At 52.9% G+C, this 17,236-nt stretch overlaps 8 protein-coding genes across 8 annotated transcripts; 5 read left to right on the forward strand and 3 right to left on the reverse strand.

Annotated features, from left to right (window-relative positions):
- Window positions 1-1,086: 1,086 nt before the first annotated feature.
- N7532_001793 (putative AP-1 adaptor complex subunit beta) lies at window positions 1,087-3,720 on the reverse strand (the record flags this gene model as incomplete). Its single annotated transcript, XM_056614287.1, has 7 exons — window positions 1,087-1,540; window positions 1,596-1,957; window positions 2,014-2,582; window positions 2,633-3,270; window positions 3,341-3,472; window positions 3,548-3,568; window positions 3,644-3,720. The coding sequence occupies 7 exons, from the start codon at window positions 3,718-3,720 to the stop codon at window positions 1,087-1,089; spliced, it is 2,253 nt and encodes a 750-aa protein (XP_056479328.1).
- A 387-nt stretch (window positions 3,721-4,107) lies between these two features.
- On the forward strand, window positions 4,108-4,386 carry N7532_001794 (DUF5310 domain-containing protein; the record flags this gene model as incomplete). The annotated part of the gene is made up of 2 exons (XM_056614288.1): window positions 4,108-4,239; window positions 4,300-4,386. The coding sequence occupies 2 exons, from the start codon at window positions 4,108-4,110 to the stop codon at window positions 4,384-4,386; spliced, it is 219 nt and encodes a 72-aa protein (XP_056479329.1).
- Window positions 4,387-4,565: 179 nt separating this feature from the next.
- On the reverse strand, window positions 4,566-5,735 carry N7532_001795 (putative transcriptional regulator; the record flags this gene model as incomplete). Its single annotated transcript, XM_056614289.1, has 2 exons — window positions 4,566-5,420; window positions 5,484-5,735. The coding sequence occupies 2 exons, from the start codon at window positions 5,733-5,735 to the stop codon at window positions 4,566-4,568; spliced, it is 1,107 nt and encodes a 368-aa protein (XP_056479330.1).
- Window positions 5,736-6,495: 760 nt separating this feature from the next.
- Window positions 6,496-7,208, forward strand: N7532_001796 (flavin-linked sulfhydryl oxidase; the record flags this gene model as incomplete). Its single annotated transcript, XM_056614290.1, has 2 exons — window positions 6,496-6,650; window positions 6,704-7,208. 2 exons carry the CDS (start codon window positions 6,496-6,498, stop codon window positions 7,206-7,208), a joined length of 660 nt encoding a protein of 219 aa, XP_056479331.1.
- A 474-nt stretch (window positions 7,209-7,682) lies between these two features.
- N7532_001797 (coatomer subunit alpha) lies at window positions 7,683-11,703 on the reverse strand (the record flags this gene model as incomplete). The annotated part of the gene is made up of 6 exons (XM_056614291.1): window positions 7,683-7,937; window positions 8,003-8,602; window positions 8,662-10,655; window positions 10,723-11,095; window positions 11,167-11,449; window positions 11,519-11,703. 6 exons carry the CDS (start codon window positions 11,701-11,703, stop codon window positions 7,683-7,685), a joined length of 3,690 nt encoding a protein of 1,229 aa, XP_056479332.1.
- Window positions 11,704-12,414: 711 nt separating this feature from the next.
- N7532_001798 (uncharacterized protein) lies at window positions 12,415-13,110 on the forward strand (the record flags this gene model as incomplete). Its single annotated transcript, XM_056614292.1, has 1 exon — window positions 12,415-13,110. One exon carries the CDS (start codon window positions 12,415-12,417, stop codon window positions 13,108-13,110), a length of 696 nt encoding a protein of 231 aa, XP_056479333.1.
- Window positions 13,111-13,488: 378 nt separating this feature from the next.
- N7532_001799 (uncharacterized protein) lies at window positions 13,489-14,845 on the forward strand (the record flags this gene model as incomplete). Its single annotated transcript, XM_056614293.1, has 3 exons — window positions 13,489-14,399; window positions 14,490-14,704; window positions 14,769-14,845. The coding sequence occupies 3 exons, from the start codon at window positions 13,489-13,491 to the stop codon at window positions 14,843-14,845; spliced, it is 1,203 nt and encodes a 400-aa protein (XP_056479334.1).
- A 449-nt stretch (window positions 14,846-15,294) lies between these two features.
- Window positions 15,295-16,957, forward strand: N7532_001800 (esterase-like/phytase family protein; the record flags this gene model as incomplete). Its single annotated transcript, XM_056614294.1, has 3 exons — window positions 15,295-15,563; window positions 15,639-16,807; window positions 16,863-16,957. The coding sequence occupies 3 exons, from the start codon at window positions 15,295-15,297 to the stop codon at window positions 16,955-16,957; spliced, it is 1,533 nt and encodes a 510-aa protein (XP_056479335.1).
- Between the last annotated feature and the right edge of the window lie 279 nt (window positions 16,958-17,236).

Raw genomic sequence — 17,236 nt, forward strand, 5'->3', positions numbered from 1 at the left:
AGAGTTCCCGCCATTTCGTCGGGGCCACTGCCCCATTTATCTCACCCCAGCCGAGTCTTCAAGCCCGGGTCAGGGCACCCGTGGACGTGGTTCAGCAGCGGGGACTGGTCCGAAGTCCCACTCATCGAGAGTGCTGGAGAACTCGGCTTGCGCGAGAATTGGTAAGCAGGCGCGGTTTCCAGCGGATCTTGCCTGGCCAATTTCTGTTTTTGGGGGCATTGCGCCCTTTTCGGAAATTGGCGTTGGTTCGTGAAGCTTAAATTTTCCATCAGCACGCTAATTCTCAATCCACTCGTTGTCGGCATCATATCTTAACGCCAAGTTGCAAGACTTCTAGGTAGAACTCTGAAACATTAGAACAATCACGATCAACTGCTCGTAAATTATTCTTATCTGCGCGGGATTTTCCGCATATTTCTCCAAATCGTCACTCAGTCTCGACCCACCACGTTATCTCCCCAATTCCGCCGGGCAGAACAACAAACCATTTAATGAGCTTCTAGATCGCTGTGTATTCATTCTCTCTGATTGCATGAATGTCAATTGAGGCCATACATCACAATGAAAATGACTTTCAGAGTCGATGAGGCTCTGATTCGACTTCTGCATGGATCCACAATCGAGGTCATATACGAACTCAGTATATTAACTAACCGCCGGGGTCTACTGATAACAACCTGACTGCAATATCTAACTTGATCGAGCACATGGCCGAATTTACGAAATAATATTAACATTTGAGAAGCTAGATTCGTAATAAGGGACTTCCATCGAATTCAACATCACGAGGCACGTACATTACCTGATAAATGAACCAAAACTACACAGGAAAAACTACACGGAAAGATGTTGATACCACAATCGCTAATGGTTATGGACGACGATATTTGAGAAGGTAGAAGATGTACATACAAGCCTTTTTGAATTCCAGCATGGGGATGCCTAGCAAAAAAATTAAACATGGTAAAAAAGAAAAAGTAAACCATTCTATCTCGTTCTGTTCAGATCCTCGCTTGCGAAACACCTGGTAAAAAAGCAACCAGCCTCTACCGCTAGCAAAAGACACTAGACCATATCAGAAAGGCTCTAGAGCAGGTCCAGAATATCCTCGCTGGCTTTCTTGGGTTGATTGTTCGCAGGAGGGGCAGGTGCCGGAGAGGCATTGCCGGACAGATCGAGACCAGAGAACCCATTCATAAGATCAGAGGTACCGCCGCCATTCGAGGGACCTGCTGAAGGCTTGGCCGCGCCAGAGTCGCCGAAGACACCGAGGAGATCGTCCAGATTGTTGCTTCCTTGCGGTGCGGGAGCACCAACTGCGGGTGACTGGACCCGAACGGGAGTACCAGCCAGGCCTTCGAGGCCAGACATCTGTCCCGACGGCTCCGTGTGCGCCGATGCGGGGGCACCACCGTCGAAATCAATGTCCAGCAAATTCTCGACGTTGTTTTGCGCCTGCGCAGGGGGTGTTGAACCGCTGACAGCTGCGGCAGCGGCAGCAGCAGCCAAGGGGTTCTCACGCGCGTTCTGGATTTGTTCCCTGTCATAAAGTTAGCGAAATGTCAAGAATGTGATCAGTGGAAACGTGAACATACTCGATAGCGGCTCGCTGAACGGCATCGGCACCGAATCGGCCCTGTCCAACGAATTGCTCTGGAGGCTTGTGGTAAACGGAGGATAGAGTGGAAAGCTCTTGAAGGAGCTGCTCCAATAGTGTTGGCGGTAGTGAAGAGATGGTGGTGACGATAGGGGGCTTCTCGGATAGAACGATGTTCTTGGTGGCATTCTGGTCGCTTGTGTTGGACAGAAGACGCCAGTAGATGTAGGCCCTGTCGCGAACATCAGGGTTATCATTCTCAGCAGTAGCTGCCTGAAGCACACGCTGAACCAGGCCCTGTGCCTTATCAGGCCTCTTCAGGAAGAGCTTAACGACAGCGGTGAGAATTTGCAGTTGAGTCTATATCTCGTCAGTCTCAATTATTCATGCAGCAGAGGTGAAGTTACAAGACGTACCTGCGCAAATTCCTCGTTGAAGCCATCCACAAAGCTACCAAGAATATCACCTGCATTGCTGATCTTTTCGGCATACTCGCCGACAATCCATATAAGTGCCGCTCTGGCATTGGGCTCTTCCAGTTCGTCAATGCATTTGCACAGCGTAGGAATAATTCCCTCGTAGCCAGGGTATTTGCGGAAAATATCCTTGATAACAACAATGGCCTCCTGGACAACGTAGTTCACTTTCATGTTAATCAAATCCAGAAGAGTGTTGACGCATTTCTCGCTGGCGCTCTCGATCTTGATAGCAACCTGGCCAATCGCTCTGACGGCCCGACGAACGAAGTCCATGTCAACCTCAAGGGCGTATTCCTTAAGTTCGGCCAAGAGTTGGTCGACATTGCGGTCGTTGGCTATCCGGACCATGATCTCGAGTTTCTGGAACTTGACGTAAGGAGGGTCGTTGTACTTGCAGAAGAACACACGCAATTCCTTATTCAGAATATCGGGCTGCTTCTGCAGCAAAAGATCGATGTTTCGCAAGGCAACATATTGCACCTCGGGGGCAGAGGAAACCAGCGTGACTATTTTCGTTAAACAATTTCTGTTGATACAAGGTAAAAGTGGAACTTACCGAGAGGAGGAGCCATCTTCTTGAGATAGGTCTTTGCCAGCTCCGGGCCGACATACTTCATGTGCAAGAACACGGTCTTGACCGCTGCAAGAACCACACTGGGGTTGGCATGTTGGAATTGAGGTGCCACGCGCTCACAAATGTGCTCCGATTCCTTCACATCGGCGGTTCGGTATTCAGCCAGAGTCGAAAGGATCGTCACACGTCCCCATTCGGTGCATTCGTTCAGAGCCATAAGCATCTTCCGTAGTGTGTTGGGGGTCACCTGCAAAGCCTTGGTCTCGGGTGCAGTATGATGGATCTCTGAAAGCGCAGTAACTGAATTGGCCACGACCATGGGGTTCGGGTCTCCAATCATCTCCTGGAGCATCTCCAAGAATCCGTTCTCGAGGCACATGCCCGCATTGAGGTCGAAGAGCTTGGCCACGCAGATTGCGGCAGTTTTGCGGACATACGGCGATTCATCACGGAGCGTCTTGCGCAGGGGTTCCTCCATGTAGTCCACCATCTTCTCCACTCGAATACAGCCCATGGTGCGAATGGCCAAAGCGCGGATCAGCGGGTTGGGGTCTTCTGAGTCTTGTACGAAGGTATTGACGGCGAGAATGCAAAGGTCCGGATGGGATTTGGCGTAGTTCCTATGAGAAAGAGTCCAATGGTCAGCGCATGCGCCTCCTCTCTCCGACACAGACACGAGAGGTCACTCACATGAGGTACAAGTAAACCAGCTTCTTCTGCTCCAGGTCGGAAGTAGCGATATTCTTCAGCACGTCGGGGAAAAGGGCCGAGACGTCTTTGCCCAGGGTCATAGCCATGATCGTCTTCTGGATAGATTCCTTTCTGTTGAACCGTTAGCCACGCCACCACGTCTCCTATACCATCGACACCACTGCGACATTGGAAGATCTGACATACCGTTCGTAGGCGTACTGGGATCTGCAAAGACTGTCAGCTTCTTTGTACATTCACCGGGCACCTAGCGGCCACTTGTTCTCGGAGGGGATTGCATACACGAGCCCAGCTCGCAATTCAAAGGTCTCTCCTTTCCGCGGCACCGCGAAGGCGCCTCGGATCTTGTTCATCGCCATCGCGAGGGATTACAAGCTTCAGCAACGACCAGGTCGTGCCTCCGCCAATGACAATCGGAGAGGGGAGTGGAAGGAGTCGACGGACGGACGACTGCGGGGGGAATCGAAAGCTCTCGCGGTCGCGCGACTGAGGATATATCGAAGGTGGTGATTGGGAAGACAGGTTAGAGCATCTCCCCCTCTCTCGACAGCACGAACGCAACGGAGAGAGACCGGGGGTGGAGGTGGAGGGTTGTTTGGAGAAGAGGGCGATGGGGAGGAGGGAAAGGGTGTTTGGGCGATCAAAAGTTGTCCACAAATGACGGGGGCTCTGGAACCTGGGAACTTCCCGCTCACCTCCTCCCCCACCGACCTCGACAGGGAACGCGGGCTGCGATCGGAATCGCGATGGTGAGTCTCTCGTTGGTACTGGTTCAACCGCCAAGGCTAATCCACCTGCAGGCCAATCTCCCTAATCTACGACGCCTCTTTGTCGAGGCCAGAACGGAAGTCGAGGAGAACGAGTACTCCCGCACCGCGGTATGAAACCTCGAATTGACGTGCAGCAAAGGGCCTCACTAACACATAGACGATATTTAGTTCTACAATCTAGTCCTTTTCATCTCGTCCGTCGCTGTCTTCAGCCTCGCTGCTCAACGTATGAGCGGACCCAAGGCCGCCCGATGAACGGAAACTGCACGGCATGAGCCACGAGGCGTCCTCGTGAACCACGGAGTATACCCTAATATCATGAGTTCGAAGGCATTGGTACAGAGTTTTCATTATGGGATATCAGATACAATGAGATGGCCTAGTTTAAAATGCTCGGCCAATGCAATGGCCGAGCCCCTAGCAACATTTCAGTCTCAGTCAGTTTCCTCGCCATCGCTCTCCAGAAACGCCAGCGCCTGTCGTCCTCGAGCAGCCCGACGCTTAGGAGGGCCGGTATCACCACTTTCACCCTCGTGTTCATCTCCGCTTCCAGTTCCCCATTGCTTCGCGCCTTGCTGAATTTGCTCGAGGTCGTCCTTGAGCTCGCGCTCGTCGCGGATCTGCCGGGCCTTTTCCAAAGAATAGCGACCCTTCATGCCAGCGTCCTCTAGCATCTGTTTCAGGTGCTTGATCTTCGCCTTCGGAGTATCATACGGCTGCAATTCCCGCCACCACATCTTGCGGATGCCACACTTGACAAGCCAGCCCTGCAGTCGCTTGATTTCGGCTTGATCGGGGTCCGTATCTTCGTCCTTGCCCTTTGAAGTTGGCTTCTTCTTTTCTTTTGTTGGTCCTTCGGCGCTCTTTCGCTTCGTCGGTGCGGGTTTTGGCGGCTCCTCATCTATGACGACTGACACCTCACTCTCAGAGTCGTCTTTGGTGGCTTCCGCGCTTGGTTCGGCGGATTCGGCCTTTTCTTCTGGTGCATCTGAGGATTCGGGTGAGGCTTCCTTGACAGGTTTCGACTTTGATTTTTTGGCCGGTGGTGCTGATTGCTTCTTTGGTTCGGATACCTCTTCCTCGCTATTGTTCTCAGATGCAACGGGCTTCTCGTCATCTGAATGGGGTGTTTGTGTCTTTTGGCGCTTGCGCGGCTTCGGCGCGGCGTCGCTCTTGGTTCGCTTGGGCGCTGCTTTCTTCTTGGGCTGTGGAGGAGGCGCGGGCTCTTCAGCTGGCTCGGTTTCGATGTCCTCGCCTGCGTTCTCTTGTTTGTCCTTCATCGACAGGATCTAAGTTAGTACAATGTAATCGCGGTACAGCGAACGCCCCTTGTCTAGCCGTAGGAAACTTACGACTTCGTTTCTGATGATCTCTGCACTCTTTTCCTTCCAGTCACCAGTCTTGAAGAAACCTTCCTCCAGTTTGAGCTCTTGTTCCACAGCCAACCGCACACGCTTTACGGTCAATTCCTCTTGCTTTCCAGCTTTCCAGCGGGCGGCGACCTCGTCGCGCAAAGTCTTCTCCAACTTCGTCTCAGACGGCGCATTGGGCGCATCGGCCTCGGACTCTGACTCCGAGTCAGAAAGTGCATATTTGGGCGCCATGGCTTGGGTTGCGCGCTCGGTACTTGGAGTGGTTTGTGTTGGCGGCGCGCGCTGCGTGGGCGGGTTTGGGATTGAGAGGGACGCGACGCAGAGTAATCGACGCGTTTCGGTAAGGGGAGACTTCGATATCAGACAAAATCAGTGAGCAATCTTCGGCGATGAGCGCATGTCTACGCGTCGTGCTGGGTGAAGTTTGGCATGGTAAAAAGAAGGCGCTGACAAAGCCGAGGGTCGGCCTTGTTTGTGACATCTCGTTCCGCCCACTCCATGAATGGAAAAGATGAGAATCAATATGGCATCTAATCTTATTTCTGTTTTCAATTCTATATTCGTGCATTCCAACATTTTCTTCGTCATTAAATGTAGATTAGGCCGGTCCAGTTGCAAATTATGACATATGAACTGTTGGAACGGCATCGGTTTTGACAGCATCTGAGGCTTGGGAAGATATATACTTCGCTCTCAGAATGTTCCGCAAATTCAGCATGAAAGAACCTCATGCATCGTGGTGCGCGGGCTTGTAGGCTTAAAGCTCAGTGACTTACCAATTCATGTCTATGATTTATAATCAACTTGATAGGTTCGTTTTCCTTCCTTTCAAATGGTATACCCCAAACCGCGGAATCCACCGGGAACTCCGACCTGAACCATTCGAGGTTAGTCACCGCGAAATTCCTCCGGTTTCCAAGATTTATTGATTCTACGCCGCAACGCCTCACACCAGCCAAACACGAAAGTTGAAGGAGCACAGTCAACCGCCATGGCCGAAGTACCACAAGAGCAGATCAACTCCCAGCACGGCGGCAAACCGCATTTCTTCAACCAGACCCCGGTCAGCGGCTCAAGCGGTCCGCAAGAGCGCGACGCGAAAGCGCCGCTGCCCAAGGGCGTGGTCCTAGACAAAGATGGCAAGCCGTACGTCGCACTGAGAAAGACTTACTGAACGCATACTAATTGGGCCATTCTAGCTGTCGAACCTGCACATCCATGTCCTCCTGGCGCGCCTTGACGAAACAAGCCAGAGCTGAACCTGCCGCATCCTCCACCTCCAGCTCAACCTCCACAGCCTCCACCGTTCCCCTCGCAGCCCCCGCAACTCCATCCTCAAGCTCGATCCCCGCAGACTGCCCGCCTGACGTCGAGGAGCTGGGCCGCTCCACCTGGACCCTGTTGCACTCCATGGCAGCCACGTACCCGGAGAAAGCAGATACAAAGCAGCAGGAAGACATGGGCGGGTTCCTGAAGCTCTTCGCGAAGCTGTATCCGTGCTGGGTGTGCGCGGACGATTTCCAGTCTTGGATGGCTCATCCTAGTGGCCGGAATAAACCGAAGCTCGGGGGGCGCTCGGAGTTTGGGTGGTGGATGTGTGAGGCGCATAACGAGGTGAATCGGAAGCTTGGGAAGAAGGAGTTTGATTGTCGCTTCTGGGAGGAGAGGTGGCGGACTGGCTGGAAAGATGGTCGGTGCGATTGAGCTTCTTTTTGAATGGCCGTCCTGGAGTGATATTTTTAATGCTGGGCCTTCGCCTCTTCGCTACGCTGGACATGATCTCCACTTCTTGTATACTAGCACTTCTTTTCCCTTGGCATCTTGGATGGTGTTCGCATATAGATCTTTGTATTATCAGTAGACTAGACATACGCCGAATGGACCGACGGGTTTATCAAGAAAGTTCTAATCCTAGATCATGCTCCGGATCAAGGTGTGAACACAGATTTCGAATAAAAGTTAAGTTCGCTAAACAATTATAATCTCGGTACAGAAAGACATCTAGACAGGTGCGAGTGTAGGAGATTTTGTTGAACCCCCAAGAAAGTGACGCCGAACAACTTCTCCTCGTGCATGAAAGCAAAAAAATGGAAAAAAACAAAATGCCCATTTTTGTAACTTTATGTCAAGAAGAAGAAAAAAGGTGGGAAATGCCGTCAAATTTCGTCAAACTGCAAGTCAATATTGACTGGGCACGAACAGACGCAGGCCACTGGCCGGCGCCCCAATCTCCGTGACATCGGATATCCGGTCCACGGAGCCCTTGTACTGCTCGTGGTACTTGGCACCGGTGAATGGGTCAGTCACACAAGGAGAGCCGCTGAAGATCGGGGTGTGTGAGGCGGCACAGATATCAAACTCGGCGAAGGGATCGAAATCGACATCGATCTGATCTTGCGGGTTACGCTCGCATTGAGCCTTGATCTTGCGGGCCTAGTTAAAATGAGTTAGCTTTTGTTTCTAATAGCCATGACACGAACGATAGACTGTATGCTTACCTGCTCGAGGAGCTTGGCGGAACCTCCGTTGGCCAGCATGCGGCTGGCAAAGCCAAGGGCAGAGTTGTAGTTCTTGTTGGCAAAGGCCAGCTTCATGGCGGCCATGAGTGCCAGCTGTCGGTGAGCAACTTCCAGCTTGGGGATGGTGAAGTAGGCTGACAGCTCCAGACTGCGCTTCAGGCCATCCGGGGAATCGGTGCCGATGGAGCGGCGTTCCAGCTCAATGGACATGGCAAGGATGTACTCCCGAGCGGTGGAAATGATCTTCTTGGCCTGTTCAACCTCTGCCTCAGAAGAGACGGTGTTGACAAGAAGGCTGTGCAGGATGCGCTTGAAAATCGTCACACCTTCCTCCAGCTTGTTGCCCCGCATGGCGGCATATCCCTCTTGGAGATCAACACTAGCAATAGTCTCCAGGTCCCGAGGAATGATGGGCAGAACCTTGCGGCTATCTGTCTCATCGGTGGTTCTCCGCACGTAGTTGACCAGCGGCGGCAGGCCAACAGTTGCGGGGAGGTAAGTCTTGGAGGCCTTGAAGACCTCAAGGAATCGGTTCTTCAGAGGAGCGAATTGCACGGCACCAACCTGGCGGTTCAGAAGCTGCATCGCAGTATCAAACGAACCAGCAGCAACATGATCAGCCGCCAGCGGTGAGTTACGAGCCCAGATGTCAGCCTCTCGGAGCTGCCTGCACCGGCCTCAGTGTTCTCCACGTTGACAAAGTCAACCTCTTCCTCCACGTTAACATCGTCACCCATATCCCACCCAGAGGCATCTTCCTCATCATCATCGAGGGTATCCTTGGCAAGAACAGCCTCCTCATCGTCCTCCTCAACCTCGAAGCCATCGGCGCCGGCATCGTCGTCGGCCGCACCAACCTCGCCGAGCAGCGCCTTCTCGAAGGAAGAGTGACCGGCAGCCTTGACGGGCCAGTTGGACTTGAAGGTGGGAACAATGGGGTGAGGAACCGTTAGAGGACTCTCGAGCGTGGGCAGCACGATCTGATCCTCAGTGAGACCACAGGCCTCGAGGATGGACTCGGCTTCCTCGATCAAGCCGTGAGCCTTGGCGGTCATATAGGCCAGAGGGTACATATCAACCTCCTTGAACATCTGGATCCGGTCCTCGACGTCCCCACGGTAGATGGCGTTTTGGAAACGGGAGGTGAAATCACCACGGTGCTCGGCAATCTTGGCCATACGAGCAAGCTTTTCCTGGTCACCGGTGGACAAGTACAGGAAGGAGAGCTTGTCGAAGTTACGTTGCTTCTGGTAGGTCATCTCGACAGTCTGGTGGTTACCGTGGGCAAGAGCCTCGGCACCGAGTCTGCTCCAGAAGTTGGGGCGGTCCAGTTCGCGGGCCATCTCAATGGCAACCTCGAGATTACCGCACTCAAGAGCCAGATCGAAGCGGGTCTGAGGATCCTGGACGAATTGCAGAGCGATCTCTGGGTAGCCCTTCTTCTGCAGATACGAGATGATGCTCTGACCAACCAAGCTCGAGGTCTTGATGATCTGAAGCATCTCGTCGTAGTTGCGCTTGACCAAGGCCAGCTTGAAGCGGTACTCGGTGGGGTCAATCTCCAGGGTACGGGGCTGAGCGTTGCGGTCGAGGCAGTAGACGTTGCGTCCCTTGACACGGACGAGGTAAACAGTTTGGTCGAGGGTGCGAATAATTCCATTATCACCATTCAGAAGGGAGTACTTGACGTGGTTCAGAGTGGAGTAGATGAGGACACCGGAATCATCCCAGGTAGCACTCTTGATGCGGATGGTCTCGTGCAGGGTGCTGACCTGCTCCAGAGTCTTGGTCACAATGGTAACATTGTGCTTGCTGAGGAGAGCGCAGTAGAGACCGTCATTAGACCAGACCACATACTTAACACCAGAAACAACAACCTCTGCCAGTTGCTTCTTCTGTTGAATGTCGTAGAGAACGACGTGGGTGGGGGTGATGAACAAGAGGCAACCAGTGCCACCAAAGTAGATGTCAGTCGTACCGGCGGGGGGCTTGATAGTCTTGGTCGTGGAGTTGCTGAGGTCCTTAATGTCAACCTGCTGGTTCGAAGGGTTGTAGACAGCGAAGCGGTTGCGGGCCACGAAGACCGCAGACGTGGCCTGGCCGCGCTTGACGTCGGTAGGCTCGACAGCTCCGGTAGCATCCCGGGGAAGGTGAATCAGCTCGTATGTTCCACTGTCAGCCGGCGAAGTGACGAGAATGGCGCGCTCGGCGGGGTTGTAGGAGACGGTGCGCGGGGGCACCCAGGGTGAGCCCAGCTTGCGCAAAGACAACATCGGAGGCGATTCGACGTTCTTGGCGAAATCGTACGACTTGACGTGCTTCTCCTTGGTAATGTAGAAGAGTTGGTTCTGGTAGACAGCAGAGGCGGGTCGCTCGCGCTCCAGCTTGAACACCATCACACCGGTATCGTGGCCTGCAGCGAACAAGTTCATCTCGGGGTGGGCGGCGATCACCCAGAATCGATCGAGATCACGCTTGAAAGACTGGACAGAGGTACGCTTGTTGAGATCCCACACACGAATGGTTTTGTCTTCACCAACGGAGAGGATGAGGTCCTGGTGAGGGTGGAACAGACAGGCGGAGGCATTCTGGAAGTGGCCGCGGCAAGTGTCGACTTCCCAGGCCTTGGTATCTAGAAAGAGGAGAAAGAGTCAGTAAAGAGAGAACACCTGGAGCCATGGATATAGTTATAGACGAACCACTCATGCGCCACAGCTTGATCAATCGGTCGTCACCAGCGGAAACAATCAATGGCAGTGTTGGGTGGAAAGAAACCCAGTTCACACCACGGTCATGACCCTCTAGCACAAACTTGACAATCGCATCGGTGTTGCCGAACATATCAGCTTGGTTGGGGTTGGCTCGAGCCATCTGATCTTCGAAGGAAACCGAGGTCGGGGCAGAGTGCTTCTTGCGCAGGCCGGAGATATCCCAGATACGAACGGACTGGTCCAGAGAGGCGGAGGCGATGAGGTCTTCGGTAGGGTGAAATTGAGCGCACATCACATAGTGGTTGTGACCGGTCATGGTGCAGATCAAAGAACGGTTTTGCCAGTTCCAGATTCGAATTGTCTGTATGGGTTCGGCAGGTTAGTCATTGGCCAGATGCTATCGGACTCGGGGCGACAGAATTGTGGACATACCTGGTCATCGGACGCAGAGAGAATCCATGGCAGCTCAGGGTGGAAGAACACTGTGCGCACATAATCCAAGTGGCCGTTCAATGTGAACAGACACCTCCGGGTCTGGTAGTTCCAGACCTTAATCTTGTAGTCGTCACCGCCGGAGACAAACAGGGGCTGAGTCGGGTGGAAGTCGATGCCTCGAACGGGGCCGTCGTGTTCTTCAAAGCGGTCAATGAGGGTGCCCATGCGGTAATCCCAGAGCTGGATGGTCGAAGAGTGCAGCGAGACGAGAATCCATGGCCTACTGAGCAGTTAGCGTTGATGCTTCCAAAGGTCGACCGTGTAGCGTGTCCCCGCGGGATGAACTGACCGTTTCGGGTGGAATGCGATTCCCTTGGCTCTGGAGGATTTCGACTCAAACTGTGCGAAGAAGGAGACGTTAGCAGCTGCAATTGAACGATCCCATGAGATGTGACGGGGGCCGGATGGGGTGATGGGTGTCCGGGGGCAGATCGAGGGGCGTACCTTGGTGAGCATGTTTGGAGAAGACTGCATGTTGACGAGATGGCCGGAGCCGCACTGTACAGTAGCAAGCTCCGCACGCGAGAGAAGGAGAAATCACAGAGACAACCACGGCATCCACCCAGGGATCAAGAGAGGGCAGCGTGAGTCGTGGATGCCTTGTGCTTTGGAGTAGCGGAGGAGACGCTGGCAGTTGGCAGTTGGCACGTAAACTAAACGTGGACACTATTGTGTGAGCCGGGCGACGGGCCAATCAGCGGCCCGGGTTGACCGAGCGGTGAGAGGCAAGGGGTCGTACTCTTAACTATGCTATATTTAGAGGCGATCAATCTGGATCGGAGATATCGTTCAAGTGTTTTGGATTGCACTGTAAATAGTCTAGCTAAATTGTGGGAGGTCGCTGCATAGCAAGGGAGCTCGAGGTTGCTGTGGTGGGGGTGGCCGCGCCGCGGCTTGCTTGAGGGTCATCATTGGGCCCGGAGACAAACACCTCCCCGCTGGAAGCATCTGGAAGACAAGATGACGATCCTGTTGCAGTGGAGGTTCCATTCGCATGGATTCTCTCAAGTTCATGTGGGCTCTTTTATCAAAAACGACCTTATTTATGTTTTCCCATTCCAGCATGGCCCACGGATAACGTTTACTCCACGAAGCATTCACTGGTGACGTGATGAGCCGGACCTCCTCCCCGAGTTATGGAGAAGGAGTTGCACTGGATACATCGGCCTCACGATTGGATACACTATGACTGAAGACTTTGTTATGGAAGATGGAGATACATCGAGTGCTCCATATGTGAATACTGGGTTACTTCGCTCCCAGTTCTCCACATCGGCTGACGATGTCGCCAACAAAGATGGCAGCGGCCATAGCTTAAACGACTCGGGTCCCTCAACGCCAACACACGGAGATGGCGATCAATGCCAGGATACCATGTCTCCTTTGACACTCCATCCATATGCCATTGAAGAGCCTGATGACGAACCAAAATCGGTCGATCAAAGGCCCGAGTTACCAAGTCTCCCTGACCACTTCGAGCAGTGGCAGCGGGAGCTCAAGGACTCCGTGTGCAACCTAGAGTCTGAGCTTCAAAAGATTATTCGGGGTACCAAGTCGTCCTCAACTCCCCGGAGGGGTCAGAAACGGAAGTCTGCCCATGCGACTGGTGCTATCCATTGCCCAATCATGCCGTCCAATCAAGCAAAGAGCAAACAAAAGCTCAATGAGCCTACAATGACCGTGCCAGGTTTGAGCTCGAAACGAAGACGAAGACGCAGCAGACCGGCAGCGGACTTTGATCAGGCCACTCGCACCGCCTCTTTGTATGACTTCCGCGAGACGCAGGTCAACGACAGCTCGAGCTCTGATCAGCCCACAACCGATACTAGCGCCGATACCACCAATGAATCCGTCTTCACCGAGGAAATGGAAGTTGATTGATCAATAAATTCTTCATGTCACATTCATCTGTTGCTGAGAACTATGATTGTAACGCCCAAAGGATATGACGGCTTGGTTGATCCGTAGAGGACTAGGGGCTTGAACTTGTCATGGTAAAATAGACAAGTCCAACTAACTATGATTTTCAACCCTACTACTCATCTGCGTGATGTCAACGCCTAGTACTGTCGTTTGACTTGTGAGGCTCTAGTGGTAGACATGACGTCATCTACATCTCATGCAAACGATGGCTCTAACCAAGGACCTGATTTTTCTCCAAGCTGTTTCTGAAGGTTCTGAAATACTCTTCAACCTTTCAATTCACCAATACTTGATTCCAATACGAGATTGCAAAAGCGCGGATACTGAGAAAGCATCATGGCTACGCGGACTTCCTCACGTCACGCCGCTCAGAAGGCAAAAGAAGCTATTACGACTTCTGCTGAAGCATCTACAAGGACACCGTCAGGCTCGAAGCGCAAGGCACCGGAAAAGAAAGACTCTGAGCCAAAGAAGGAGCAGAAAGTCGACCAGCCACCTGAGCCGCAGCCAGAGGTGAAGCAAAAAAGTACCCCGGCAGCAACCACCGACAGCATACCCGATGTGAAAGCAAAGGAAGAGGAAAAGAAGGTCACTTTTGCCCCGACCCCTGAGTCAAATCATGTGCCATCTGATCGCCCGAAATCCGACTCAACTGTCGAAGCTGGTGTTCACACGTCCCAAAAAAGAGAGGACATCGTGCCATCCAACATCCTTGAAAAGGGCATCATCTACTTCTTCTATCGTCCGCGTGTCAATGTAGACGAACCCCACAGCGTCAATGACGTGGCTCGAAGTTTCTTTGTGCTTCGCCCTACCCCGTTGGGAGCTGAATTCGACCAGAGCCAGGGATCTGTTGATAAAGATGCCCGTTGTCGCCTGCTCATGCTCCCAAAGAAGAAGCTCCCCACCTCTCCCAAGGAACGAGACATGGGATTCGTGGAAAAGACGGGACAGACGATGAAAGATCTACAGGAGAAATTCATCGCCAGCTCAACGTATCAGACCTCCACTCGTGGTGAGCGTACCATCAAGGAGGCTCGGCCGTATGCCGAGGGCGTGTACGCGCTCACCTCGACAAAGCGAGCCACACATCTGGCCTATGTTTTGACTATCCCTTCCGAGCCGGCCGAAATCCAAGAGAATTTTGGCCTTCATAAACGTGGTAGTTGGATTGTGCAGTCCAAGAACCCCAAATTCCCTGGCCCTGCATTCGCGCAGCTCCCCAAGGAACCCGAATATCCTCCTTCGTGAGTTTCCGTCAAAGCTTGAAATTTGAAACCCCCCCCCTTCTTCCCTCCTACCCGGGTGAGATGTCTCAAAGGCTAATTGAAGATCAGTGTGCGAGAGAAATTCGGAGACCTCCGATGGGTGCCGCTGGAGCCGGAGTTTATCGAATATCCCAACGCTCAGTTCTTGATGATCGGCGAGGCGCAGGATACCCTGGGCAAAGCCGCGACTGCCGAGGGTGCCAAAAAGGCCCACGAGGAAGAGCCAGGGGAAGAGCTGGAAAAGCTGGAACGGGAAAACGAAGAGCGGGTTGAAGCGCTGCAGGGTAAGCTTCTAGACGCATTCCTTTGGTTCCTGCATGTCACACTAACTTGGACTTGCTTCTACAGGCGATCACGCGGTCTATGAAGATCTTGGCTTGCATGCAAAGAAGTATGCTTCTGTGCCGACCACATGGAACACCTAACTTAACTGTAACCACTAGAATGTATTACTATGAGTTGATATTGATCATGATTTGCTCTATTTCACGCAGCATTCAGCTCGCCAAGCCATGTAGAATCGACCATCGCAATCTCTGGATTGCGGTCTACTGAGTATGCACGGGGTAGGGCGAGGCTATACCAACCCCCGTCAGCCAGCGGAGGCTATACATGCCCGGACGGGAAAGGATAGACAGGCGGCATCCCACCTGAAACGCGCACTTAGCGACATCATACACTAAGATTGATAACCGACGACGGCCTTGGCGATGGCTGATCGGCGAATAACGATCTTCTGCTCTAGCACGTTGATGCGCATTGCACCATCCACGCAATTACAACCTCGTACTGACATGCAGACAGCCTGCAGACATAAAGCTGTCATGGCGACCCTGCCGGTGGACCAGGACCCGAGATCAATTCGTCAGCCACCATGAAGTTGACCTCGACTCTGGCAGTTCCAATCCTTGCGGCTGGCGCAGCGGCCAGTCAACATGTCGTCAATCAAACTACCTGCGGCGACAACGCCTATCAATATACCGGCCTTGCAGGATATGGTTTTCTTCCTTCCAATGCGACAGACAAGTACGGCGACACCATTGGCGGCATTGGTAGCTCTATCGCCATTGACCAGACTTCCTGGCGCAAGTTGGGGGCCGATGGTTATGCGGGGACAGTCTATGCGACCCCGGATCGCGGCTGGTAAGTGGAATGCGCAGTCAAGAAAGACACTGATTTCCTTACATGACATGTATTATGTATACTCACACTATCTAGGAACACAAACGGCACTCTGAACTATCAGAATCGCGTTCACAAATTCGCCATCTCCCTCAAACTGGCCCCGAACGCCTCGGCCTCCAACCCCTCCGAGCCCAACATCCGTCTGAAGTACCTGGACACCATCCTCCTCACCGGCCCAGATGGTGAGCCCACCACGGGTCTGGATGCCGATTCCACCGGCCACGCCTCATACCCCGGATTCCCTCCTCTCCCTGTCGCAACCTATAAAGGCAACGGATTCGGCGGTTCAGGCAAGGGTGGCCGCCGCGTCTCTGTAGATTCAGAGGGCCTGGCACTGGCACCGGACGGCGGATTCTGGATCTCCGACGAATATGGACCCTACGTCTACAAGTTCAGCGCCGAGGGACGCATGGAACAGGCCATCCAGCCCCCTCAGGCCTTCCTGCCCCGACGCAACGGAACTCTCAGCTTCAGCTCCAACACGCCGCCACTCTATGACCCGTCTGAGGTGCCTGTCCCTGAATATACCGAGGCTGGTCGTAACAACAATCAAGGCTTCGAGGGCGTGACCATCTCCGCGGATGGAAAGACCCTCTACACGCTAATCCAGACCTCGCTGAATCAAGAGGGCGGTCCAAGCAAGAAGTATCGTGCGCCAGCTCGTTTGCTCGCGTATGACATCTCGGGTCGTACGCCGCGGTATATCCATGAGTGGGTTATTGTATTGCCCAAGTATCATGATTACACCGAGACCGATCCGGCCAAGGAGTATCCTGTCGCTGGTCAATCGGAGATCCATCAGTTGCCTACGGGTGATTTCCTGGTTCTGGCGCGCGACTCGGGCTTTGGACGGGGACAAGAGAACACGCGGTCTGTGTATCGCCACGCGGACGTTTTCTCGGTCTTGCATTCCAATGTGTCGGATATTAAGGGGGAAAAGGATTATGATTCCGCTACTGGGGCTGTTGCCTCGTCGAAGGGCGTGCTTGATTCGGATATTACCCCTGCGCAGTATTGTCCGTTCTTGGACTACAATGTTGATTCCGAGTTGGCTAAGTTTGGTCTGCACAATGGTGGCCCGTCGGATAAGCACCTCCTCAATGAGAAGTGGGAGAGCTTGGCTGTTGTGCCTGCCGGTCCAAATGGAGGCAATGAGTATATCCTCATCAGCTTCAGTGACAATGACTTTATTACTCAGGATGGTAAGTCATATTTCTGCCTGATTTATGGAAGGACTGAATATTGACGATGGCACAGGATCTATCAACACTGGAAAGTCGTTCTTGAAGTACAGCGACGAGTCCGGTTTCAACCTTGATACCCAGATCCTGGCATTCCACATCAAGATTTAAAACGAAGGCCAGTCATGGATGTCGTATTTGGATGTTTCCTATTTTCTCTCCCTATGGTATCCACCTACCAGTACATTTTTGAACTAGATATCAATTCCCATTGCATAGATTGTCCGAAAAAGCCAAGTGAAGAGAAGAACTGAGACTGCCAAGGCCAATCGCAAGTAGGTCAAGCTCACTGGCCTCGATAAAGTAACTTCCACGGTGGCAAGAAAACAAATATGGCACGAAAAGAACGTAGATATTGCGCGGCGCATCAATCGTAAGTATTAAGCGTAA

The sequence above is a fragment of the Penicillium argentinense genome (genome assembly GCF_028826775.1).
Source record: "Penicillium argentinense strain IBT 30761 chromosome Unknown utg000002l_segment0_segment0, whole genome shotgun sequence".
Classification (NCBI taxonomy): domain Eukaryota; kingdom Fungi; phylum Ascomycota; class Eurotiomycetes; order Eurotiales; family Aspergillaceae; genus Penicillium; species Penicillium argentinense.